At 31.7% G+C, this 27846-nt stretch overlaps 3 protein-coding genes across 12 annotated transcripts in view; 2 read left to right on the top strand and 1 right to left on the bottom strand.

Annotated features, from left to right (window-relative positions):
- Positions 1–8387, top strand: part of LOC139520338 (uncharacterized) — a 39089-nt gene extending 30702 nt beyond the window's left edge. Inside the window, exon 4 of the mRNA XM_071312898.1 lies at positions 8278–8387. Coding sequence (XP_071168999.1) covers positions 8278–8295 — 18 coding nt within the window. The 3' untranslated portion in view covers positions 8296–8387. The remainder of the gene's footprint in view (positions 1–8277) is intronic.
- A 921-nt stretch (positions 8388–9308) lies between these two features.
- On the bottom strand, positions 9309–22802 carry LOC139520340 (nucleotide exchange factor SIL1-like). Of its 3 annotated transcripts, none has more exons than XM_071312900.1 (10): positions 22670–22802; positions 20907–21058; positions 20181–20276; positions 19455–19571; positions 16226–16323; positions 14910–15098; positions 14403–14524; positions 13716–13977; positions 13082–13137; positions 9309–9757 (listed from the first exon to the last, which is right to left on the bottom strand). In XM_071312900.1, exons 2-10 carry the CDS (start codon positions 21049–21051, stop codon positions 9466–9468), a joined length of 1377 nt encoding a protein of 458 aa, XP_071169001.1. In that variant the 5' UTR covers positions 21052–21058; positions 22670–22802; the 3' UTR covers positions 9309–9465. The 3 variants fall into 3 exon arrangements, with proteins under 3 accessions (XP_071169001.1, XP_071169000.1, XP_071169002.1); XM_071312899.1 differs by having other exon boundaries at positions 22589–22682; XM_071312901.1 differs by having other exon boundaries at positions 22433–22671.
- Positions 22780–27846, top strand: part of LOC139520341 (mitotic apparatus protein p62-like) — a 26914-nt gene continuing 21847 nt past the window's right edge. For 5 of the 8 annotated variants that reach the window (XM_071312907.1, XM_071312906.1, XM_071312904.1 and 2 more), the window contains exon 1: positions 22987–23134. In XM_071312907.1, the coding sequence (XP_071169008.1) occupies positions 23083–23134 (52 nt within the window). In that variant the 5' untranslated portion in view covers positions 22987–23082. Of the gene's footprint in view, positions 23135–27846 lie in introns of all 8 variants that reach the window. The other 3 variants (XM_071312909.1, XM_071312910.1, XM_071312908.1) reach the window with 3 other exon arrangements.

The raw sequence follows: 27846 nt of genomic DNA, 5'->3' as shown, positions 1-27846 counted from the left end.
AACTTTTTCCTAGAACATTTCGATAATTTCATACTTTTACAAAAATTGTTAAGGTGTTCCACTATCATTACGTAGCTTACTCTAAAAGCCGCACGTTAATTCTGTTTGATATTCGGAAAAAAAAATAGATAATAGAAAATGTTTTGCCAGTAATACAAAATCACTTCCAGCACAGGAAAAACAGTAAAGAATCAGCTTTTTTATGTTGTTTTTCATCTCAAATTTACAGAAAAGCCTTCAACGTAGAGCAAAAAAATCCTGCCTCATTTCAAGTTCAAAACAGAACTAAGTGCCGTTATAGCGGAACACTTTGCCAGAAGTCAACCACTCTGCACTAAAGAACACAGCTTCTGATCATACATTATTATTATTATCTGCCAAAGAAATCCAACAATACACGGTCATAAATTGTCTGACAATAACACAGTAAACAAACATATAGGCAAGACAATACATAATCAATAGGACATACAAAGGTATATATCAAAGAACTTGGTAAGAAATTACTTGAGAATAGAAAAGTTTTGGCAGACTGATATATTTTCTAGATGATTTTCTTGTGTTGTTGGGTTGTGTTTTATCTGATCCTCACAACTCATTTTAAAAGTGAAGTTATGAAATGAACAAATAAAAAATAAGTACAGGACACCTTTTTTTTAATAACATTTTGAAAGTTTTGAAAATATCGAGAGGAGTCTTCAGTCAGGCTCGATGTTTTTTTTTTATGTTTCTACAATGTTGATTTCAAACATATATACATTGATTCACATTAACCTTTTATTCTTTTTCGCTCAACGATCTACACTATAATATTCTAGAATTCCTTGCTATTTTCAGTATTGAAATATTCTCAATAGGATTTTCCCCCAAAAAGAAATGCAAAGGAGCAGAACAATTGTGCAGCAACTTTAAAAACAAGATTAATCCCATTATGTTCCCGTTATTACATGTACGTCAATCTCTTACATTGATCTATACCACCAGACCATTAAATTTCAATCAAGCTTGTTTCTGGTAGATATCATAATTTGTTGATGCAGGTTGTTGCATAACTTGGCGCATCATTTGAAAGTTCTATATTTTTATGTATTCAAGATATTTCACAAATAGAATGCAATATGCTCATCAGCATTTGTTTTATACTATTATACTATAAATACAGACACTTTGGATATACGAAATATACTTAAGCACATGTTAAGCTTGAATTTGGAAATTATTGAAGACCGCATATTAACTTTTAGGTGTTAATTTGTATGTTTGTTTTATTCTACCTGCTTTAATATTAATGAATAATCATCCACCTTCACAAATTATTCCTCAAACTTATTAGTCTAAGAGAAAATATTGCATTTCATTTTGACTCTACTATTAAAAAAAAACAATCACAGCAAGTGAACTCAAAACAAACATCAATTTTCACAAAAGACTTTCTAAAAAAAATAAGCAAGCGGACACTTAGCAAAAATAAATTGAACATAAGACTACCAAAAAACAACCAGCAAGCGGACACAGAACAAAATTATTGACGCCAGACTTTCCAAACTAATAAACAAGCGCAGAGGCAAAGCAAAACAAATTTACGTCAGACTATCAAAATCCAATCAGCAAGCGCGGAGGCAAAGCACAACATATTGACGCCAGACTATCAAAAACCAATTAGAAAGTGCGGTCGAAAAGCAAAACATTTTGACGTCAGACTTTCTAAAAATCCAATCAGCAAACGTACACAAAACAAAAAAAAAATAACACCAGACTGTCAAAACCAAACAGCAAGCGCGGACGCAAAGCAAAACATATTGACGTCAGACTATCAAAAACCAATCAGCAAGCGCGGAGAAGAAGCAAAACATATTGACGCCGAACTATCAAAATCCAATCAGTAAGCGCGGGCGAAAAGCAAAACATTTTGAGGTCAAACTTTCTAAAAATGCAATCAGCAATCGGACACAAAACTAAGGAAATGACGCCCGATTATCAAAACCACTCAGCCATCGCGGACGCAAAGCGAAACATATTGACGTCAGACTATCAAAAACCATGATCAGCAAGCGCGAAGGCAAGGCAAAACATATTGACGCCAGACTATCAAAAACCAATCAGAAAGTGCGGTCGAAAAGCAAAACATTTTGACAACAGACTTTCTAAAGATCAAATCAGCAAACGGACACAAAACAAAGATAATTAACGCCAGATTGTCACTGAAACCAATCAGCAAGCGCGGACGCAAAGCAAACTATATTGACGTCAGACTATCATAAATCCAATCAGCAAGCGGACACAAAACAAAGATTATCGACGCAAGACTATCAAAAACCAATCAGTAAGAACGGACGCAAACCAATGATTACTTACGCTAGACTAACAAACCAATCAACAAGCGGACACAAAACATATGATTTTGACGCAAACAACTAACGATTTTGACGTCGAACCATTAAAAACCAATCATGTGGAAGCAAAGCATTAAAATCAGAAATTTATTTTGCAAGCGTTTAAATTTAAGTAGGTAAGCGTGCGTACAGTCATGTTTATTTCATAATATTAATGAAAATATACGAACATTCCTTCTTTAGATTGAAAGGACGTTTCAATTGTAACAACGTCGATTTGCTATAGGAAGTTTGCATACAAAACAGTATACATATCTGCATTTTTGAGTACATAATATCATTCCTGTCTGAATTTTGTGAAAGTTCGCAATCTTTGCTGTATGGTGCTTTTTTGTAATCTTTTTAATTTAAAGTCTGATTTGCTTTTTGTGATTACTCTTTAAGTCTAGTCGTTGAAATTTATGTGCATTACACATAAGTAAGTTATTACGTTCATCTCCAAATGAAGTAGGCGAGTAATTAACAGATATCAGGTAGCTTTACAATGAAATTTACTTTGCATTTAAAATGCAGACAATTTACAGCACGATATGCATTAACAGTGAATGCATTGGTATTACTGTTATATCCATTTGTCTGTCACTCACTAGCATTGCTCTTTACTAGCTGATCATAAAACATCTGTGAAGGTGGTTTTCTCCCAGACATTTTATAGTCTTGACGAAACATGTTGCTTTTGTATTTGTTTAGCATGAACTAACTGTTCTTTCCAAATTGACTTTTAATATATGTAGAATTAAAGGAACGTTAGATCTGCACGTAAGCTCTGTTGGTAGTATATTGGTTATGATTTATGTATATACTTTTATTTCAACCAAGGCTAATTGGTACACATAGCATGCATTTTTTAAATCTTGGTGTAATAATATACATCATGCTTAACAAGGCAAGTACAAATGTTTTACCAAGAAATTGAGTTAACATGTTCCAAACCCTTAACTTTATCTTCAGTGATTACAAAAGAGAAAGAACGAACTTAATTATAGATGTCTGTTGAATTAAAAATTCAACAATGTACACCCATACAACCCATTGCACTTTTCCCTTCGATATTACACTGTCAGATATAAGTACATTTTTGGCGCATTTAATGAAGACTGCCAAACTAGACTAATTCAATTTGAAATAAACATTGCACAGCCTCACAGAAAGGCATATTTTCCTAGAAAGTGTTAGTTATACAAAGTCATCATGTTTGGACAGCAAAGTTGTATTATAATGATTTAATAAAGTAATTGTAACTGGTGTGACTTAACAAAAGTATGTCTGTACTTAACTGCCAAGACCACATAACAATAATACTAAGTATTTGATTATCATTGTTTTAAGGGCTAGATAAATTAATGAATCCTCCTTTTTAACTGTGGCATTGGAGCTATTGTAAATCACAACATATCATGTGCAAGTAGAGCAGTCTTGTTAGAAATAAAAAGATAATTAAAAAAGCATAACAAGGAAGAAGAGAATAACAATTATTCAAATTCAGAAGTTCAAGATATTTCAAAACTCACCAGACACCCAAAATGCCGTACAAAACAAGAAACAAAGACCAAATGAATACAGAGTTTTGAAATTACACTTAGAAATAGAATGACCGCAGCAAATTCAAGACTGGATCACTTTAATAAATCCAGAATGATACAAACAAAACTTTCATACAAAATAATTCAAAAGCCATCATAAATGCTGATGACAGTTATACTTAAAACACATTTCTAAACCATTAAGAATTTATGAGGACCAACATAAAGTACACAAGTCAAAAACGAACAAAGGATTGAGAGTATGCTAACGACAAAAACAATTTAAAATCAAACAGAAATTAAGGACAAACTGGAAAGTAATAATTAGAAGTTCTTGGATATCAACAAATTACGAAATAACTGCCAACCAGCAAATATATGTACATGTATAAACAAAATTGAAAACAACAATGTACAAGATTGCTAGAGCTATAGATACATTGCATTTCTGCACATTGATATAAAATATCAGGTGCAAGCAACAATTCTTTTCCAAAAATCATTTTCATAATTGTAGTTGAGCAATTAACACTTACAAAACTTTAAAGATGAATGTAGTCTTTGAAGAAATTGCTTAAATATGAACGATTGTAAAATGAGAAAAAACAGCTTTTTATCGGTTTAGTAACATAAGTCGTTAAAAAATACTAAAAGAATTAAATTAGGGTAATCTTAGGGTAAACTTTACCGTGATAACTTCTACTCTCTACTCAAGACATTGTGGTCACGATTGAAGGCTGTGGTATGAGAATTGCAGTGACTGAGCAGAGCAATACAGGAAAAGGGAAGGACAATAGTAGCCAATATTCTCTGGTCTATTTAGTTGAATTTTCTCTTGTACTTGAAAGGGTCATAACTCTCTTGACCCACTAATTTTCACTTAATATGCAATCCTTTGACATTTCACCTTGCAGCAGGACAAACCAGGTGCTCCGCAGGGCACAGCTTTATACGACCACAGTGGTCGAACCCTGAACAGTTTGGGCAAATTTGTTCACAATATTCAAGCTTGATACTGTATGAAATTGGATTGTGATCAAATTTTTGACATAATATAGGTTTTTGTCACAAAATAAATGTGGTCAAAGGTCTAACAAATCTACTGCACAATTATTTTGCAATTGAAATTTTCTTCTTAAAACTTTTCAAAATTCAAGATTTAAAAAATTTTGAAACAAGAGGCTCTCAAGAGCCTGAATCGCTCACCTTAATTTTTTTTGTTAAATCTCTCATCAATGATTATTTTGGCTTTTCAATTTATTTAAATGTTCTTTGAATCGTCCTATTTTCTTCAAAAGCAAAAAAAAAATCATTTTCTCCTATGTTCTATTTTAGCCATAGGAGCTATGTTTCTGACATACAAGGAAATGAAATATAAAATTTATACTAGATACTCTGAAACTCATTTAGCCTAAGTTTGGCTGAAATTGATACAGCAGTTTCAAAGGAGAAGATTTTTTAAAGTAAGTCAACATGATGAACAAATTGTGAAAAGTCTTTAAAGGGCAATAACTCCTTAAGGGGTCAATTGACAATTTTGGTCAAATTGACTTATTTGTAGATCTTACTTTGCTTAACATTTTTGCTATTAACAGTTTATCTGTATCTATAATAATATTCAAGATAATAACCAAAAACTGCAAAATTTCTTTAAAATCATCAATTCAGGGGCATTATACCTGAAAAACCAGTTACCCAATTCGGCTGAAAATTTCAGGACAGGTAGACCTTGACCTAATAAATACTTTAACTTCTTGTCTTATTTGCTCTAAATGCTGGAGTTTTTGAGATATAAGCCAAAAACTGCATTTTACCCTGTGTTCTATTTTTAGCCATGACGGCCATGTTTTTTGACGAAATAAAAAATAAAGCACAAACTTTATTTTATACACCCTACTGATCATTCAGTTGAAGTTTGGTTGAATTTGGTTTAGTAGTTTTAGAGGAGAAGATTTTTTAAAGTTAGCAAATGTGATGAACAAATTGTGAAAAATTGTCATTAAAGGACAATAACCCCTTAAGGGGTCAATTGACAATTTTGGTCATATTAACTTATTTGTAGATCTTACTTTGCTGATCATTTTTGCTGTTTACAGTTTATCTTTATCTATAATAATATTCAAGATAATGACCAAAAACTGCAAAATTTCCTTAAAATTACATTTTTACCCCATGTCAGATTTGCTCTAAAAGCTTTCGTTTTTGAGATATAAGCCAAAAACTGCATTTGACCCCTATGTTCTATTTTAAGTAACGGCGGCCATGTTTTTTGACGGATCAAAAATCGAAGCACACACTTTGTGCAGGATAATCTAAGGAACAATCATGCTAAGTTTCATTCAAATCCATTCAGTAGTTTCAGAGGAGAAGATGTTTGAAAAATTGTTAACGACGACAGACGACAACGACGTCGACGACGACGACGGACGCCAAGTGATGAGAAAAGCTCACATGGCCTTTTAGGCCAGGTGAGCTAAAACAAGAGGCTCTCAAGAGCCTGAATCGCTCACCTGGTAAACAATGCCTTATTGAACATATTGAACCATGCCAGGCAAACATGTACAGCTAACAATTCTTCAATATTACAAATATATATGACTTACTGTTTATAAATAAAGAAAATGAGACCAAAACACAAACACTTAAAACTTAGCAATGCTTTTAGACAAAATAGAAAATAAAACACAAACTTTATTTAATACACCCTACTGTTCATTCAGTTGAAGTTTGGTTGAATTTGGTTGAGTAGTTTTAGAGGAGAAGATTTTTTAAAGTTAGCAAATATGATGAACAAATTGTGAAAAAATTGTCATTAAAGGACAATAACCCCTTAAGGGGTCAATTGACAATTTTGGTCATATTTAACTTATTTGTAGATCTTACTTTGCTGATCATTTTTGCTGTTTACAGTTTATCTTTATCTATAATGATATTCAAAATAATGACCAAAAACTGCAAAATTTCCTTAAAATTACCAATTAAGTGGCAGCAACCCAACAATGGTTTGTTTGATTCGTCTGAAAATTTCAGGGCTGATAGATCTTGACCTAATGAACATTTTTACCCCATGTCAGATTTGCTCTAAATGCTTTCATTTTTGAGATATAAGCCAAAAACTGCATTTGACCCCTATGTTCTATTTAAAGTAAGGGCGGCCATGTTTTTTGACGGATCAAAAATCGAAGCACACACTTTGTGCAGGATAATCTAAGGAACAATCGTTTTAAGTTTCATTCAAATCCATTCAGTAGTTTCAGAGGAGAAGATGTTTGAAAAATTGTTAACGACGACGACGACGACGGACGCCAAGTGATGAGAAAAGCTCACATGGCCTTTTAGGCCAGGTGAGCTAAAAAAGGAATCCCTTAAAAAAATTGTAAACAAAAAATCCCCCCCAATTTTTTTTTATTGAAAACCCCCTTGGATCAATAACCCTTAAACTCAATCCCATCCTTTCCTTTGTAGTTGTAGTATTGAACCTTGTAGTACAATTTCAGAGAGATCCATACACTTAAATACAAGTTATAGTCTGGAAACATGCTTCTTTTTGGCCCCTAATCCCTACATATTTTGGGCAATTAACCCAAAACTCAATCCCAGCCTCCCCTTTGTTATATGGAACATTGTGGTACAATTTCAGAGAGATCCATACAATTACACATAAGTTATTGTCTAGAAACTAGAAAAAGGCTTGTTTTTGGCCCCTTGATTCCTAATTTACTTTGGCCCCATAACGCCTTAAATGAATCCAAACCGTCTTCTTGTGGTTTTAAACAGTATGGTACAATTTCAGAGCAATAGAAATAGTTATTATCCTGAAACTAGAAAAATGCTTGTTTTTGGTTCCTTTTGGGCCCCTAATTCCTAAATGGTTGGGACCATCATCCTCAAAATCAATCCCAACCTTCCTTTGGTGGTATTGAACCTTCTGAAAAAATTTCATAAAGATCTTTTCACTTAAGTTATTGTCCGGAAACTTATGTGTCTTCAGACGACATCATACCATTATACGATCCAAAAAATTTTTTTTGCGGTCGTATAAAAATAAAAATGTTGGTAGAATAAAGCACAATTATTATTTCTTAACATTTCATAAATAATAAAAGTTAAAGTGGGCGTCGTTGGTGCTTTGAAGTGTATATCTTTCACTATGTATACTCACACAGCATTGAGCTGTGCACTTATTTTTGTTGGTAAAGATTAAAGTAAAACTATATCACTGTCAGTAAAAAGTCAAAGATGTCTTGTAATATTGCCAAATGAATCAATAAAAGTATGTGCATGTAATTTCATTCTTAACCAGAAGGTATTCCAATACACATATCTATATATAGTATATTTTTTTCATTTTTCTTTTTCAGGAAGAACAGAAGAAATAACAGTAAAGAATCTAGGATTTTTTAAATGAAAAGTTTGAATTTTATATTTTTGCTGTTTGGATTTGGCTAAATAAAATATTTATTCAGAGTCAGTTATGCCTACATGGTTGGCCATGAGACAATATTTTTTAAGCTTTAGTAATAAAACAGGGTGGACAGCATAAAATAGACCCTTATTATGTGATTAACACCTGAACTGTGTCATGTAGTCATGTTACACATGTATTAAGTTATGCAAGCTCTAAAAAAAAAAGAAGTCTCATTTACTTCCCTGATTTTTATTTGTTTTTCATTGATACCAATTTTCACATTAAAGAAGAAATGTTTTTTGCTTAAATATTAAATCTCCTGATTTGGATTATTCTGCATTAAGGCTCATTAGAAAAATTTTGCTTTCTTCACCCATACCCACTGAAATCTCAACAAAAAATAAATATCCATCAAATGATAATGAATTTACAGTTTTGTAAAAGTGAAAATGAAAGTGAAAAATGTGTGATACAAATTTTCTTGCTCACATCTGTGTTTATATCCTTCATTAGGTGTAGGTACACTCCAGGTCAAATGTTTGAATAGCAAAAACTTTTTAAATTAGAGGGAATACAAACCTAATAGGGGGCTACACAGATTATCCAAAACAAAACTTAATTCAGTTAATGAAGGCAACCCATTCAAAAGTATTTCAGATAACAACCTACACTGTTACATGTATTTTTAGTTTCAATGAACTGTTGCATTGGGGACTAATTGGACATGTTTTTGTTTTTTTGGTCTTTTATGGATAGTTGCGTCATTGTGAATCATACCACATCTCCCTTTTTATATTTATTTATACTACATTTCCTTCTATATGTATATATTGAAAGAATGTCAAAGATTTTTTATCTAATTAAATGAAAATATGCTTTCCCACAATTCCAAACCAGAAAACTGTTTCAAAATAGACAACTGTGTGGGTATGTCACTTTTCTCTATCTGTATAATTGAGTTATATAAAAAAAAAACCACATATACAAAGCAAAAAGAAAATATTTATAAACATTCAAAGTATGGTATGCATTTACAAAACAAAACATTTACATTTTTCTACAAAACAAAAAAGAATACATTTATTAACATTCAAAATATGCATTTACAAAACAAAACATCTACACTTCACATCAGCTAACATTACAATTCATCCTTTTTATAAGCCACAGACAACTGCTGTCGTAAAGAGTTAATGTTTTTATGAATTTGTTGAAAATAATCTCCTTCATCTTCATCGACTGCCAAAGTTTGATATTCATCTTCTAGTTTATGAAGATAGGATACAATATTATGAAATTTCTTTTCACAACAGTCGTATAAAGATAACATGGCAAAAACAATCTTCTCTCGACTGTCATGGTCTGGTAGTTCTAACAATGGCACCATTGTATCACAGAAACCATGGTCTAATAAACTGTCTTTCAGCGGAATTCTAAAACAAAATATTACATTATAAAAACAAAAAAATTGAAAATATTTGATTATTCCTGCCAGAACAAAGATAGAAGGGAACAACAATAATACATTAAATTTGATCAAATATTTAAAACATTATGATTTATACTTAAAATTATTTCAATCTCAACAAGAATGTGTCCTCAGTACACGAATGCCCCACTCGCACTATCATTTTCTATGTTCAATGGACGGTGAAATTGGGGTAAAATCTCTAATTTGGCATTAAAATTAGAAAGATCATATCATAGGGAACATGTGTACCAAGTTTGAAGTCGATTGGACTTCAACTTCATCAAAAACTACCTCAACCAAAAACTTTAACCTGAAGCGGGACAGACGGACGAACGAACGAACGAACGGACGCACAGACCAGAAAACATAATGCCCCTCTACTATCGTAGGTGGGGCATAAAAATAAACAATCCATCACTGCAGATAAGCTAACACAACGGGTAATTATCCAACCATGGGCAAATTGTGACTTTATGATTGGTTAAAAGCCTTCAAGATGTGACCCCCTATGGATCCCTAGGAGGTTAGTGAATTTCATAGGGTTCATGACGTCACATCTACTGTTAGTAGTAACATCATCTATTGATGTTGTTGAATCTCATTGTTTATTTTTCTACAAAACTCAGCAGGAAAATTCCAGTGTGCAATACATTTGTTATACATTTCATTCCTGACACCCTACAAACCATAAAGGGTTAGTAAATCCTTCTGCCTTTCTCATATGGATTTTACTAACACTCTATGGATCCGTATATATGGGGTCAGTAGCGAACCATATATCTTATAACATGTGTTCTGATAATTATATCTCAACTCATATTTTCAAAAATAAGAATAAGAAGTTAATTAGGTGTCTGACATATAAAAAAAAGTGCACAAACAATACAACTCATTACTGTTGATGAACTAAGCAAAAAGATGTTATTCAAGTCCTTTTTTTAAGAAACTAGAGGCTCTAAAGAGCCTGTGTCGCTCACCTTGGTCTATGTGCATATTAAACAAAGGACACAAATGGATTCATGACAAAATTGTATTTTGGTGATGGTGATGTGTTTGAAGTTCTTACTTTACTGAACGATTTTGCTTCTTACAATTATATCTATAATGAACTTTGCCCATTAGTAACAGAAGACTATATTTGGTAAAAATTTACATAAATTTACCAAATTAATGAAAATTGTTAAAAATTGACTATAAAGGGCAATAACTCCTTAAGGGGTCAATTGACCATTTAGGTCATGTTGACTTATTTGTAGATCTTACTTTGCTGAACATTATTGCTGTTTACAGTTTATCGCTATCTATAATAGTATTCAAGATAACCAAAAACGGCAAAACTTCTTTAAAAATTACCAATTGGAGGGCAGCAACCCAACAACCAGTTGTCCAATTCATCTGAAAAATTCAGGGCAGATAGATATTGACTTGATTAACAATTTAACTTCTTGTCAGATTTGCTCTAGATGCTTTGGTTTCATAGTTATAAGCCAAAAACTGCATTTTACCCCTATGTTCTATTTTTAGCCGTGGCGGCCATCTTGGTTGAATGGCCAGGTCATCGGACACATTTTTCAAACTAGATACCCCAAAGATGATTGTGGCCTAGTAGTTTCAGTGGAGATTTTGTAAAAGATTACTTAGATTTATGAAAAATGGTTAAAGATTGACTATAAAGGGCAATAACTCCTAAAGGGGTCAACTGACCATTTTGGTCATGTTGACTTATTTGTAGATCTTACTTTGCTGAACATTATTGCTGTTTACAATTTATCTCTATCTATAATAATATTCAAGATAATAACCAAAAACAGCAAAATTTCCTCAAAATTACCAATTCAGGGGCAGCAACCCAACAACCGATTGACCGATTCATCTGAAAATTTCAGGGCAGATAGATCTTGACCTGATAAACATTTTTATCCCATGTCAGATTTCCTCAAAATGCTTTGGTTTTTGAGTTATAAGCCAAAAACTGCATTTTACCCCTATGTTCTATTTTTAGCGGTGGCGGCCATCTTGGTTGGTTGACCAGGTCACGCCACACATTTTTTAAACTAGATACCCCAAAGATGATTGTGGCCAAGTTTGAATTAATTTGGCCCAGTAGTTTCAGAGGAGAAGATTTTTGTAAAAGATTACTTTAATTTACGAAAAATGGTTAAAAATTGACTATAAAGGGCAATAACTCCTAAACGGGTCAACTGACCATTTTGGTCATGTTGACTTATTTGTAGATCTTACTTTGCTGAACATTATTGCTGTTTACAGTTTATCTCTATCTATAATAATATTCAAGATAATAACCAAAAACAGCAAAATTTCCTCAAAATTACCAATTCAGGGGCAGCAACCCAACAACCGATTGACCGATTCATCTGAAAATTTCAGGGCAGATAGATCTTGACCTGATAAACATTTTTACCCCATGTCAGATTTGCTCTAAATGCTTTGGTTTCTGAGTTATAAGCCAAAAACTGCATTTTACCCCTATGTTCTATTTTTAGCCGTGGCGGCCATCTTGGTTGGTTGACCGGGTCACGCCACACATTTTTTAAACTAGATACCCCAATGATGATTGTGGCCAAGTTTGGTTTGATTTGGCCCAGTAGTTTCAGAGGAGAAGATTTTTGTAAAAGTTAACGACGACGGACGACGGACGACGACGACGGACGCCGGACGCAAAGTGATGGGAATAGCTCACTTGGCCCTTCGGGCCAGGTGAGCTAAAAATGTGAAGAAAAGTTTAAAGTTCTTCAAAATCTTGAAAATTTCAAAGTACAAGTAAACATGATTAAGGTATCTGTCAGACGGATCTGAAAAGTTCTCAAATGTTACAACTCATCACTGTTAAGCTGCTGAAGCATTGTATATATAAATAAGAAGATGTGGTATGAGTGCCAATGAGTTAGAAAAGTGTGACAAAAAAATATTTGTTGGAAGGACAGACCAACAAAGTGATTGCAACCACAACTACCAGAGTGGGGATATCATGTATCAATAGAAATTAAAACAAGATGCTATATCTTCATAAGACACCGTGCAGTTTGCAGTCATAATTCCATGTTCAGTGAACCATGGAATCGGGGTCAAAATCCTAATTTGGCCTTTTAAATTTTTACAGTTCCAGCTCCTGTTTAAAATAGAACAGATCCATGGTTTTGATTTGTTGAAATCTTATCAAGATCTATTTATCCAATCTAACTTTAAACAATATCGATATATATTTTTTAGTATAGGCTTCATACATAGATATTCTGATCTGACAGCTAGAAAAATGATAACTTACTGTTCATATTGTTTGTACTTTTCTTCAGTTGGTTCTAAATGTCCTAGCCAATGTACCTACAAAAAATAGGTTTTCATATGTTATTATGGGAAGTATAAGATAAAAGTTATTTGATATCAAGATTGTATTTTCAGTATGTACATTTTTGGTTTCTTGATAAAGGGAGAGAAATATCATTTGATATGCTGAACATTCCTTTTTTTATTTTTTTAAATAGACAAATCAAACAAACAAAAAATATGACATCCAACATGTATATTCAATTGGAATTTGATACTGCACATATAAATAACAGATCATAAGAAACAATCATTTTAATCCAGTTATTATTTGATATTAGTAATATATTGGTCATGTTTGATTATAAAAATCCTTTATGTTTCTGAAAAGAATATTTTTTAAATAAGTTAGTTTTATACGTTGTGTTTTGTTTTTCTTTCTTTCATATTTTGTCATGATTTCAGTTTGCCTTTTAACTTATGAGTTTAAATAACCCTTCTATATCCTCAAACTTGTTTTTAAACACAAATGATAAACAGAAATCATTATCAATACATCAGGTTGGCCCAATAAGACCCAATTAAGTTTTATAAAGAAAATATTGTTGATCAGTCATAGTTGATGTAATATTTACCCTTTCTTCATAAAGATCACTCATCAGTGTGATCACTTTAACTTGTAAACTATGGAGTTTTTTATCCTCAAACAAATACATCAAGGATCTTAAACCTCCAAGTTCAAAGAATTTCTTCTGGGCAAAAGGGAAGTGTCTGACAATGCTAGAGATAGCATACAACACTTTCTTTTTCACTGCAATCTCTGGATCTGTAGCCAATGATCTGATCAGCTGATGTAAAGCTCCTGACTCAATAGCATTAATCTGGGTTTTAGGATTGCTGTAAAACACAAAAAAAATCCAAATATTATCATAGACTATTCATTCAATGAAAATTTGAGAATAATCTCTATGAATTTTCTAGAATATGACCTGAGACCTGCATATTCTGACACATTACTTAATTTGGATGTTTGTTTCAAAGGAATTCTTTTTTTTAAATTTTCTTACAATAATGTAAGTTAATAGTTATTAATATCTGGAAACATTAGAGAGGGGAGATAATTTATTTTCTTCAAACACTAAAGTGCAGAAGAAAATTATATTCCTTTAAATTGTTTAAATTTATTTCTTTTTCAACACTAGCACATGGTATTCACACTTCTCTTCAAATACAGCAATAATAGACATTCAAGACAAATTAGAAAAACTCAAATATATGTTTTATTTATTCAAAATGCAAATCTTTTAGTTTTGAGTACATACTTTTGGATTGCTGAACCAAGGACAAATGCAGACAATGATCTAAGTGTAGGATCTGTGTGATTAAGTCCTTTAACCAGCAAAGAGATCCCTCCCAAATCTCCAAACAATACAGCATTATCATACTGAAATATATATATAATTAGAACATAATCTTATATCAGTTTACCCCTGCAACATGTTTCAGTGCCTGTCCAAACATAAGATTTTTTTCAAAGTTATGGTCTATAAATGTTTATTAATGAATTTGCTGTTCAAATAAGATCATTGATATATCATTTCAAATAGACAATCAACTAATATTTGTTTAAATTCACTAAAATCTAAACCTCTTTAAAAATATTGGTTAGGAATGTTTCAATCACTGAAGACAGTTAAGGTGATCTTTTTGTTGGCTGCTGTTTCGTTGACAATGATTTATGATTCAAATGATTTCAATACATGTGCTCATTACAGGAAATCAGTTATGTAATAAGATAATGATATACTATGCATCACAATAAAGCATACCTGATGTAGATGATATTCTAAATCCTCTAGCAATGTCTCTCTCGCCTCAGTTGATATGTTTGTGGAATTTAGTTTATCAAAAAGTTCTGTAACAATTTCCTGTCCAGTTTTGATTGCCATGTTTATCTTCTTAAAATCTTCTTTTAATTCGTCATAACTTCTATATTTTTGTTTTATTTCTTCTGCTTTCTAAAATTATGAAATATGTTATATAAACAGTTAAGAGACCTTTAACAATGTTTAATGAACTTATAAACTACCCCAAAGAATATCTGACATAACTGTTTCAACTGAATTTTAGTTTTCAACTCTCTTCAACTTCATATTTGGTTTGTTCTTCCAACTGTTTATAAATGCTAATTGAAACTATGAGGTTTTTTCTACCCCCAAACATGGCCTTAGCAGTATTTCACACAATTGTTCATAATTGTGGTTTTCAATGTCCTTCACCTTCACATTCGATTATGTTAAATTGAATTCTAGTGCACACAAAATTGCTTCGGGTCAAGAGTTTAATGAAATATTGTGTAAAACATTTTTATAATCCCCAATTTACAATGTACACTGTATCAGGAAAACATTTTTGCCAACCAGAAAGATACATTTTGCACAACCACGAACAAATGACAATCAGTGTATCTCTGTTCATGAAAATCTGAGGTAAAGTGTTGCACAAAACTAAGCTAAAGTTGAGTCAAAACCAACCAAAATTCTGTTTTTTGTGGTGATGTGTCTTTTAAATTCAATCACATCTAATAACTTTTCTTTTTTTAATGCCATATACTCTAGTAATGTGTCATAACACAGACCCAAAAATCTCACAGAGGTCCAAAGAAAGCACTTGAAGCCGCAAATTTGAGCGAAAAATGAAATCAGATTAATTCAATTGATTTGTTCAATAAAGCAAAACAATTGTCAACCAGATGCTCCACATGGCACAGCTTGATACAAACGCAGAGGTCGAACCCTGAACAGTTGCGGCAAGTATGGACACAACATTCAAGCAATTTTATTGATTTCTATTTACTTATACTAAAGTTATTATCTGGAAATCATCCGTCTTTTCTGACGACGACGTGATACCAATATACAAATTTTTTTTAAAATTTTGCGGTCGTATAAAAAGATTTCAAAATGCTAATTAACTGTCAATTCAGCGATAATTTGGTGTTGCACATTTAACCAAACCTTGACCCAATTATAAAAAGGAATTCCGCATCTTTCAACATTCTAAAAACACTAATTTGACTTTTCATAAAAAAATCACCTATTGAAGCTACTTGGACAAACATTATTTGATGAATACATAATCTCACCTTTTCATTGGGAACATCATGTTTTGTTGCTTTAAAGTCTTTCAGAGCTCGCTTTAATTCTTCATGTGTAAACTCTTTGCTGTCAGTGTTGACCATGCCTAGAAATAAATCCACTCTCTACTTAAGATTATAATGATAATTGTAAACTTTGTTTGAAGAAAAATAAAAATTGTAGTCAATTTCTATCAAATGCATACAGTCATAGTTATTGCTAGTTAAAGATTATATAAGAATTTCTGTCTAGTACAAAGCAGAGTTCATATTCATATTGTACTGACATAGATATAAGAAGATGTGGTATGATTGCCAATGAGAGAACTCTTCATCCAGATCACAATTTAAAAAAGTGAACCATTATAGGTCAAAGTACAGTCTTCAACACGGTGCATTGGCTGACATCAAACCGCCAGCTATAAAGAGTCCCAAAAATGACTAGTGTAAAACCATTCAAACAGGAAAACCAATGGTATAATCTATATAAAAAACGAGCAACAGTTGAACACTTATGAACCACATCAACAAACAACAAACACTGAAAATCAGATTCCTAACTTAGGACATGTGCAAACAAATGCAGCAGATTCAAACCTTTTAATAGGTACCAATCTTCACCCTTACCTGAAATAATAGTGGAACATCACAACATAGAAAGACGCACTATAAAATATCCATTGAAATAGCTTTACTCAATCAAAAGACATATGAACACAAACAAGTGAACATGCATTGACGAATAAATATATCTATGAAACTACAGTATGTAAATACAAAATCAATAAAATAAGTGGTCAGATGTTAAAAGATAAGATATCAGAAAGACAACCACAACCTTGAACAACATGCTGCAAAATTAAATATGTTCACAGGTAAATGAAAAAATTGACAAAATCATTGCTGGAAATAAAACATCCCTCAATCATAGTTTAACCAATTTGTGTAAAATCTGTGTCAGTGTACTGGTCTTTTACTACTGTAAATTCTGTTATTTTTGTGTATCCCAATTTTCATGGATTTAAGAGAATTGTATTTTCAAAGATATTTGATTTCCTGTTTTCAGCAAGGTCTGCTTATAATAAGTCAAAGTAGTTGCAACACAGTGACATTTACAAGTCCTGATAACAGTTAAATGATTTAAGAGTTTCTCAAATATGTATTCATCTCAGTATATGTACTAATTTATTCACTATGCTGATATGAAACAAGTATTCTGAGAATATTGCTTGGCAAAACATTGTCCCCTACCAGTTAAAAATTAATTATACTGCTATAAACTTTATAATTTGTCATGGTGTAAACTATATAACAAATATCAAGTCAATATCTTCTCCAGGTATGACAAAAAAAAAAGTGTGGAAACTGATAAGTTAATTGAATTTTCTAAGTCCAAGGACCACAACTCTGCACAAATTTAATCTTAGTCTAAAACGTGTCATGATTTCCTGGACTGACAGATGGACAGAGTGCAAACCTTAAATCCCCTTCGACTTAGTTAAAGCCTCTCACATGAAATCAGGATAAACATTTTAATTTGGCATTTAATTTTAAAAGTCATGGTAAACTACATGTATCTTCATCAAAAACTTTACCAAGAGAATGTACCAAGTTCACACTGTCATGAAATTGGGTGAAAACTGTAGTTTAGCATATAATTCGAAAAGATCACAAGATCACCAAAAATCTTAAACCTGATATGAGACAGATCCAAATCAACCTATATGGTTACTTACACTGTGACTAACAGCAGACTTTTAATATCAATATGCAAAAACAGAATTATTAAAAAGACTTTCTTATATAGAATGTTTTTGAATGCTCCCTAGTCCTTATACATTTATTTGTAGAATTCAGCAAGAACAAACATGACAATACAACAGTTTTAATGACAATAATAAAACATGCATGTTACATATATATAACAATAACATCAACAAATTCCAAGCTAAAGCTAATGTTATGTTACTGAGATTAAATAGTTAACAATTTGTAATCAAGGTGAATGTGAGCACTGAAGGGTAAAGAATAGCATTCATTCTGCAATTGAAACTAAAACTGAAACATTGCATTACATAAGCATTAAAAGGCTATTCAATGAATTAGAGGAATAGTTGTAATTGTGGACTAGGGAAGATAACTCCAATTTCAAATATTTCTTCAATGAAATTTTTAGTTGAACATAATTAGTAATATACATGTACAAGATTCATGCAACATGCACAACTAATTCAATTATTTTGACAAGTATGGTTATACAAATACACAACTTTATAAATTAAATATTTGAGTATATATTTTTCATTTGCAAATGTTTAGAAATGTTAAGGGATATATACAGAACTTTGTGCTCAATGCACTAATGTTTGTATATATCAAAGAACAATGTAGTGATAAAGTTTGGAAAATTGATATAAACTATTAAGCCACACACAAAATGGTTTAGATTGTATGAATCCAATCTTTACCCCAAACAATTATATACAAGCAGTCTTAAAGTATTATAGATCTCTTCCTTTCTGTTTAAGAATGTCAAGGAGACTTGTCTCTCTTTTTGCAATATTTGTCTCCCTTTTAGCAATATTTGTCTCTCTTTTAGCAAGATTTGTCTCTCTTTTAGCAATATTAGTTTCTCTTTTTGCAACATTTGTCTTTCTTATAGCAAGATCTGATTGTCTTTTGACAACTTTTGTTTTTCTTTTACCTAAAATATATAAATCTTTTTCAGTTTATCTATATCAAGTGTTGTTTTTTTTTTTCGAAAATCATTATAAAAATTGTTAATGTTAGTATGTAAGCATTCCTTAGACCCTTTGTATATACATGCACACTTGTACAGGTATAAAAAATAATGTTGTGACAAGGTCAGTGCTGAATACATGACAACATTTTTGAAGTTCAATGGAAATAATTTTTGCTTCACCAATAAGACAAGTGACTGCACACGTGGCCATCCATAATTATAAGATCTACACTTACTGAACTGGAGATTTCTTATGCCACTTCACATAATAAATTGAATAAAAAGTTGGGTTGCAGTTAAGTGATATAACAGTCAGTAAAGTAGAGTGCCCAAATGGTGGAGTTATTGGAAGTATATACCAGTGTGTAAACGGTAAATTAAGAAATTCTGGCATGCATTTATTATTAGTAACAATTTCACATGCTTTTTAGAATATCCAACAAATGTCCTCTCAAATACATGCTTGATTTTACAGTTGACATCACATAATGTTACCTTCTTTTTCTCCTTTTTTCCAGTACTTGTGTCCATCATCTCCATCCATTAATTTAGCTTCATTCACTCCAGTTTCCATATTCATTCTGACATGTAAACCTGCAGGAATGGCTTGACCTGAAAACAACTGGAAGTGATTACTTTGAAATATTTTCTCAGGGTACCATTGTACCAATATACTGGATTTTTTGTTTCCCTGAGTGACACAAAAACTGCTAACAAGTTATTATCAACAAAAGACAGGTTTTCAAATGATCTGGAAGTTATTACTTAGAAAATATATTCTTAGGGTACCATTATATCAATATACTGGATATGTTACTGCTCACAGTGAGACTTAAACTATAAAAAGTTATAATCAACAAAAGGCAGGTTTTGAAATGATTTGATATCTGGATTCAAAATTCAATGAATCTACTTTTTTTAAACTAACGTCAAAACTAGAAAAATTTAGAACATTTTCATAGTTAGTTCACTGATTCTATTTGAACGAAAAGCTATAAATAGTTTCTGCTTTATATTACACCCTTCAACATGAACCATATAAAGCCCATCAACTCAGGCTTGAAAACTTACTATCTGGTCTGCAAGAGTTTGTACTCCAGGTCAAAAGAAAACCTACATGAAATTTCCAAAAAATTAGTGTTGGGACAGTGGCTGTGAAATTTTGTTGTGAATACTTCATTATTCAGCAATTTAAAGAATAAAGCATCTCTATAATTATACCTGGTTGTATTTTCTTCCATTCTTTTTCTGGATAAAACACATTTAATGGGTCTATGTTTGTGATCTCTGAATCTTCATTCTCTACAGATACCTCAGCTAAAATAGAAAATATTTGTCAAATGATATGATTATTGGAAAGGGAAAAAAATTCAGGAAAGAATTGTTATTTTTCAATGTTATTATCCTTTTAAGTTGCCCATCAGACATGTAAATTGTATGCTGCATCTTTTACTTGCCCTATAATATTTCCACTAGTGTTTGTACTCTGACACCCATTTATGTCAAATTATGTATGCAAGACTTAAATGTATTTCTGTTAATTAAAGTATACTATAATATTGAACATAGTAATACTTGTGAGCAGAAATAAAATGAGAAAACATTTAACTGATAATATAATACAACATGGTTCTTTGAATTAGTTATTCTACAAAGGAAATTATTTATGCAATGCACAGGAAATGTTATATATTGTACCATAAAACTTTGAAAAATGCAAGAGCTCAAGTTTTTTTGTGCGGTACATGATGCTCATTCTTTAGATTTCTACGGTGTTCTTAATAAAATAATTTGATGTTGTTGTCTCTTTCATTTTGGCCATGGTGTTGTCTGTTTATTACCTCATTGATATCCTTTCCCTCAACTGTTGAATAGGGTAAAAATAAAATATAAAATGGCAATTTTTTTTTTTAACGTATGGACTAATGGAGTCTTATATTTTTTTACCGTTATCATCATCATTGTCTGTGTTGACAACAGTTAGTGCTCCTGGTGCATGCTCACTGCTTACACACATATAATAACAGCAGATCAAAAACAAAACCAAACTGGTTATATTAAATGCTCTAATACTGTTCACCACGTTAAACATTTTCTACCTGAAAATATATTGTAATATATAACTTCTATTACATTTGTATTTTATTACATGTAACTGCATGCTTGTAAGCAAATATAAAATGTAGATGACTGAAATATGGACAAAAGGAGGTATGGGTAAACAGCATCAATGAGACATCAACCCATCAACTAGTAAGACATCTAGATGTCATTATCAGTTCCCCATGAAAGACTGTATTGGATTGCCAATCAGCACCAGTTTCATTATATACAACACTCTTGATCTCTATAACATGTCTAAAGGAACCTTTCTTCTCATATTGATTCATCTAGTAAATTGTCTCAAAAAGATATCATATTCTGCATCCTTTCCCATTCATCTATTGCAATCGACATGGCTGCATGTACCACACTTGATTCAAAAGTACCAATATTATTACAATATACATATCATATAAAGAATATCTTCATCAGCCACAAGATTCAGGAATTGGGCATACATATAGAAAGCCAAAGCCACAGAATTGAATCAATTTAAACTTTTTTTGCCATAAAAGTGTTATATGCCATATGGCATCTATATGATCTGCTATTTATTAATAGTGAGCTGTTTAAATTGTAGGGTCAAGGAGGATGGATGTTTTGCATAAATTATTTCTACCCAGGCTAAAGATTATTTAGGCTTTTAAAAAATAGAATTTACTTTTAAATCTTGTCCCAATCACAGTTGGAAGTACCAGGACAACGGTATCACCTATACACATACTTTGAAACCAATTTCAATCAAAATCAAATCAAAACAAAGTTTTATCTATTGATGAAACATTGTCAACAAAGTAACACAAGCTGTAGTGAACTTTTAAAATCGACATTATAAATTATACATATTTACACACAAGCATGAAAACAAATACACACCAGAGACATATAATACTTATACATGTACAAAATGTATGTCTCTGTTATCACATCCCTTAATGTAATGGTTTGCTGAAAATGCCATTGTACTGTGAATAGGAGTATATCCGAGTAAACCAGAATGTGATACAGCTTGGATATGTAACCAGAGAGCACGGTTATTCTTGCAAAATCGCATGTCTCCACCGGGGCTCGTACCTGGGACTTCTGAGAATACAAGGCAGCATGTTAACAGATTGAGCTAAAAGAAGTACTTCCTTAACTCAACCGCTTACGGCTGACTAAGTATCTACAAAATTTTCTAAGGGAAGCAATCCCGTCACAGATATAATATGTGCACCAGTATTTTTTTCAGGTTATTAAATTATGTGATGTTAAACAAGAACTATCAATGATTGTAAACAAATAACATACTAAATATTCGAAAAAAAAGTTGAAAGAGTATCCAGAACGCATAACATATAATACTCACAAATAATCCTAAATATACTCACGTTTAATTTAAATATAAAGTGAAACCTCGAGAGTGAAACATGTGTCGAAAAATCTTGCTTGCTGGGTGAAATTCTTAGTTTTGAATTTGTAAAACGGTGAATAATGTGTGTTTTATTCAAGAATGGATCTTTTATAATATTCTATTAAACTCATACCGAAATCTTGCATCAGAAATGTTTGAATTAAGGTTAATATGACTTGTCAACATCTCTGATGAACACGTCGTCTTAACTTACCTTTCGATCCACCTCGTCAAATATCCTTCCTGGTACCACAATTGAAAAACTCAACGATAAACAGCATATATTGAAACAGGAATTCAGAATAAATATAATTACGTTCGGATGTTTTTAATAAACGGACGTGAACGATGAACAGCATTACAAAATATGAGTTAAGTTTAAACTTTCAGTTTCAGTTTCAAATTGAATTGACATAAACCAGTTCTGGTTTGTTGTTTTATTTTACAACGTAGGACAATTCTATAATTAGGAAAGAACTAATTGTAGCACAAACCGGAACCACGTGTATTGAAGGCGTGTTTGATTGCCTCATGAAACCCCAAATTGCACGTGCAAATCATGATGTATCAGTCTGGAGAATTTCATTTGTCGCATTCAGCCAGAAGAAGTACAAGGCATAACATCAAATGGACAGACTACCCTCCACGATGAATGAACCTGCAAGAGAGTACTTTTGGGGTAAAATGATATAGTAGTAAACTAACGATTATAGTGCATCTGAATGCACGATTTTTACAGTATTTTATGCATTAGAATATACTAATGTTATCGAACAACTTTTAGAACCCGCATGAAATAATTTATATTTATTGCCCTCTCCCAATTAAAATAATCATTTGCTGGTCCTTATTCTAAGTCTTCTAAGTGTCGTGTTACCGTATTTTATGTCGCATGTACTTTGTGTGTACCGAATCCAGTTCACCTTGGTCACACAATATTGTAATAAGGTTTATATAGGTCTGTAGCAATTTAAATTACAAAATTTTGAAACTGCAATAGTATCAAAACAGCAAAGATAATGAACAATAGGGATGGGCCATTTTGTACATATACCAAGGTGAAATTTCGTGCAAAACATTATTTATTGATTCATTCATTTAATAGAAAAAGGAGATTTTGTGGCAAATAAAACCCAAGCTTTTTTGTATAAACAATCCAGACTTAAATACATTTGTATTATGTTCTAATTCGAAACCTCAACCATACATAAAACATTTATTAATTAAGGTTCATCATAAGGAATTGAAAAATATTTACACCTCAAAATTTACTGTGAGTACAGACAAACTGGTATATCTAGGAAAGTTTTAAGGCATGGCAGGAACTAGATATATAAAAGTTATATATAGTATACGTTTCTGAAAATTAAAAACTTACCTGGATTTTGATGTCCAGTTTTTTCCAGTCTGCAGAAGATAGCAAAATAAACAACACCCAAGTTTCATTTGATACTTTGATACGGTCCACTCAGTTTAAATCACCTATTGTCTGCAGATGTCTATGCCCATCTATTGTCCATTTAAATCAATACTACTCACAACATGTATTATATGAGGGGAGATTCTCAAACCTATTCCCCAACTTAGTTTAATTTGGCACCTTCTGCAGCCCTGAGCGAAAAAAACTGGATAGCAAAATCTAGTAAAGTTTATAATTTTCTAAAACATATAACGCATTTAAAATTTATATATGGACCATAATTTGCTATTGGGCTCCGTTTCCTATAACTATAGAAATGTGATAAAATGTGAATAAATGTAAGAAAAGTTGCAACTACATCTAAAGATGCCATTATTTTTATCAACATACAAGTGTATGCTACTCTTCCCTAGAAAAAAAATTAAAATATACGAATTTCAAAGATTCTACAACCGTATTTTTGTGTCGTTTCTCGCGTTATTTTTTGCTTCCGAAGAGCATAACGCTGACTGATTTATAGATAATCGTCACTGGCAAATTCGTAACTTTTGCTTTCAAATAACAAAGAACATCGACCAATAAGAATAGTGAGAAGAAAATGCCGAGAACTATAAGTATTTATGTAGCAGATGTAAGAACAGTGGCGTGATTTTTGTGTCCGATTTCGTAACGCAATTTTCAGATGATGTAATCTGCTTTGTTGTAATAGAATTCTTAAAAACAATATGCAAATATGAACTCTCGCGAGATGTTCAAACAGGTAAATCCGAGATGATTTACATTCTTGTTTTGATCTTCGTAATAATTGAGTAAGAAAATTACGTTATCGTTATGCGTTACATTTCACACGAAACAGAAGTCCAGTTATTTATTAAAATTGTTTTTGTCCTTAAGTTCTAATCATTTCCGGTCATATGTGAAACATGTGACTAACATGTGATAACGCCATTACGGCCGGATGTACGAAATACTAGGTCTAAACATTGTTTTTGTTTCCAACGGGATGTTAGCAAACTTGATCTGTAGACTTGTTTCGTCTTGTTTAAAAGAGGAAAATACAATTGTCAAAAAGATTGCGCAGATGGTCTGTTATTTTTCCTATGTGCATAATGTTACATACGATCCTGTGTGAAAATAAATGCCCAATGACTTGACAAAATCGATTTCATATTTGACAGACGTTAGAACACACTTCGTTTCCCGATAATGACGTGAAGAGTCCTTGGAAAAATCAATCGAAATTACGTCTCTTATCATTGTACCAATGCTCTTTGGATTGATTTAACTTCAGCAGTAAATATTACTGGATATTTTAGGTGAATAAATATAATTTAATGAAAAATACATGTTAATATACCGTTACACTTGGAATGTACAAAGTTGGAATCTTTGTCACAGTTTTTAATTAATATTTTTTATTCATGTTCTGCAAACACTTATCAGAAACGCAATAAACTTGTCAAAGGAGAAGTAAACTTTTACCATGCATGACTTGAAAGGAAGTACTTTATTGATTTTAGCCCACTAAAGTAGGTTAAAATGTGGAAACCATGTAGATGGTGTACAGGTCACAAGTATCACATTGTGCCTATTTTAAAGATTTTAATTCCAAGTTAAAAGTTTTTTTCTTTACTGGATTTAAAGAATGTTACATTGCCAATGATTTGGAATAAATTGTATATAACTGGAATATCAAAACCAAATATAAATACATTTTTTTGGCTTAAACATCAAGATACAACGATTATGGTATCTTGTATCAATGAAGAAAATATGGAAAATTCTGAATAAATTGTACTAATTGTTTTCAAAACAAGCACATATTTAGGAGTTTTATAATACTGTTACATTTAAGATGGATTTTAAGAAAAAGTATACTGTTCAGATTATTTTAAGCAGATTTTGCAATAAAATAAAACTAAAAAAATGCTTTCGGTTTCTTATGGTTTCCTGTCAGGTTTAAAAAAAACTTTAATATAACATTGAAAATAGATTTTAAATATTAACATGAAGCAAGTAACACTAGTAATGGTGTTTATTTATGCCTTTTGAATTATATTGTGCAAAATAAAGAAAATAAAGATTGGTTTCCTGTTTGGTTTCATGTCACGTAAACGGTGAATCAAAATGTATTAATTTTTTCTCGAAAAACTCAATTGTTCCATTCATACTATTCTAACACCAACACAACCCACAAAATAAAAGTTAAAATTTTAGAACTTATAAAAAAGGATACAAAAAGAAACCAAAGGCCGAATACCAAATTATGGTCCATATCATCCCTTAAAACTTAAGCAGGTGCATAGGTTTGTCTGTACTCAAGAGTAAAAATTGTGGTGTAATTACCATATTAGCCAAAAGGTTCTAATTAACCTGAAATACAAAACTATCAACCTGTAAATAATTATTTTTATAATTATTTATTTGGAAAAGAGCCTATAGAACACTTGACTGCAATGACTCAATGACTTTCACCACTATCAAACCACCTGTGCATGAAATTCAACCCGCATACTTTATATATTCAATCAAACAGACCTATCTAGTATAAATAGCATAAACACAACTAACACACTTGCACCGATATATATACAACTTTGATAAATATAATTCTAAAATTTCAAACATAGATTACTCACTTGTATTTCTTTGATGTGCTAGTTTTTATTGTTCAACAGGGTTTTATTCTTGAATTCTTGGGGTTATTTGATATGCTTAATCTGTATTTAGTTTTTGGAATTTGGGCCCTGTTATCAAATTGGTCCACATTGAGGTAAAAAGGGTAAAAAATTAAACTTTGATTTTATAAAAAAATGAATTCTTTGGTTTCTTTGATGTGTGCCAAATCTAAGCGTGTATTTAGATTATTAATTTTGGGTCCTGTTTTCAAATAGGTCTACACATATATTTTGATATGCTGGGGCTTAAATTAAAATATTGTTTGTTTGCCCTTTACCGACCGACCCTATAAATTTGTTCCGCCTGAAAATCTTTTATTTGTATTTACCAGCAAGATTTTATTTTATTTCATTTTTTCGTTCCTACCAAAAATCTTATATTTGTATTTCCCGCTCAAAACATTTTTACCGGAATCCTCGGGTTTTATCTTTAACGTATAAGGTCCGGTCCGTTTGGTATCACCTGAGCGTTTGACATGAACACTTGCATTTGAAGTTTCAATGCATTTGTTTGAAATCGATGTTGAATGCTTCCTGAAATCATGATATGACGTACGTTACTCTGTACCTTTATACTTAAAGAGCAGAGTTCGTTTACAAAAAAACTTCGTTTGATACAAAATTATCAATGTGTGTACAAACTAATTTGTAAAGGGACGTTGTGTTCTATGTAGAGATTGCCTTTTGTGATCCGCAGATCAAGATGATTATGTTAACGATGCCGATATATTATTTATATCTGACATGAACCAAAAGTGACAAAACCCTGTAAAGTGGAGAATATCTGGCAGTAAAATCGCCAAGTTTTCCATACAGATCATTTATAAATGCGATGTAAAATACGTGACAATTGAGTTTTAAGTCTTGTAGCATTTTTATTGGAAACAACTTTTAGGCACACACGAAATTTTTAACCCTCTATGGACTTTTTCTACTAGTAATGTAGGACTTCCCCGACGTATCTTACCAGTACAAAGTTATCTCTTACAGAAAACCTTTAAATAAGCGTACAAGGTACGTAGTACAGAATGTGAGCGCAAGTTCAAACTCTTTAAAGTTCCAGGCATATAAACGTTGAAGATATGCGGCACAGGTCTATATTTTGATATTTGAAAACAAAATAGTAGTGCATATGAATTAGCTTCACATTCTACGTGATATTTTTTTTTCAAAACTAATAGTCCCAGAAAACTTATTTGCAAAAACAAAACGGACCAAAATGACATTCTGCAGATTTTGTATCTATGAAATAAAATATTATACCTGTATACCTGCCTATCTATGACAAATAAT

Source organism: Mytilus edulis, chromosome 4 (assembly GCF_963676685.1).
Source record: "Mytilus edulis chromosome 4, xbMytEdul2.2, whole genome shotgun sequence".
In the NCBI taxonomy this organism is placed as follows: domain Eukaryota; kingdom Metazoa; phylum Mollusca; class Bivalvia; order Mytilida; family Mytilidae; genus Mytilus; species Mytilus edulis.
The sequence above is the reverse complement of the archived record's forward strand: the minus strand, read 5'-3'. Positions and strand labels throughout refer to the sequence as shown.

Coding starts and splice junctions, on each gene's coding strand:
- LOC139520340 (XM_071312900.1), bottom strand. CDS start 21,051: ATGTTTAACGTGGTGAACAGTATTAGAGCATTTAATATAACCAGTTTG. Junction 20,277..20,906: donor AGACAATGATGATGATAACG/GTAAAAAAATAT, acceptor TTTCTATTTTAG/CTGAGGTATCTGTAGAGAAT. Junction 16,324..19,454: donor GAAAAAAGGAGAAAAAGAAG/GTAACATTATGT, acceptor ATTTATTTCTAG/GCATGGTCAACACTGACAGC.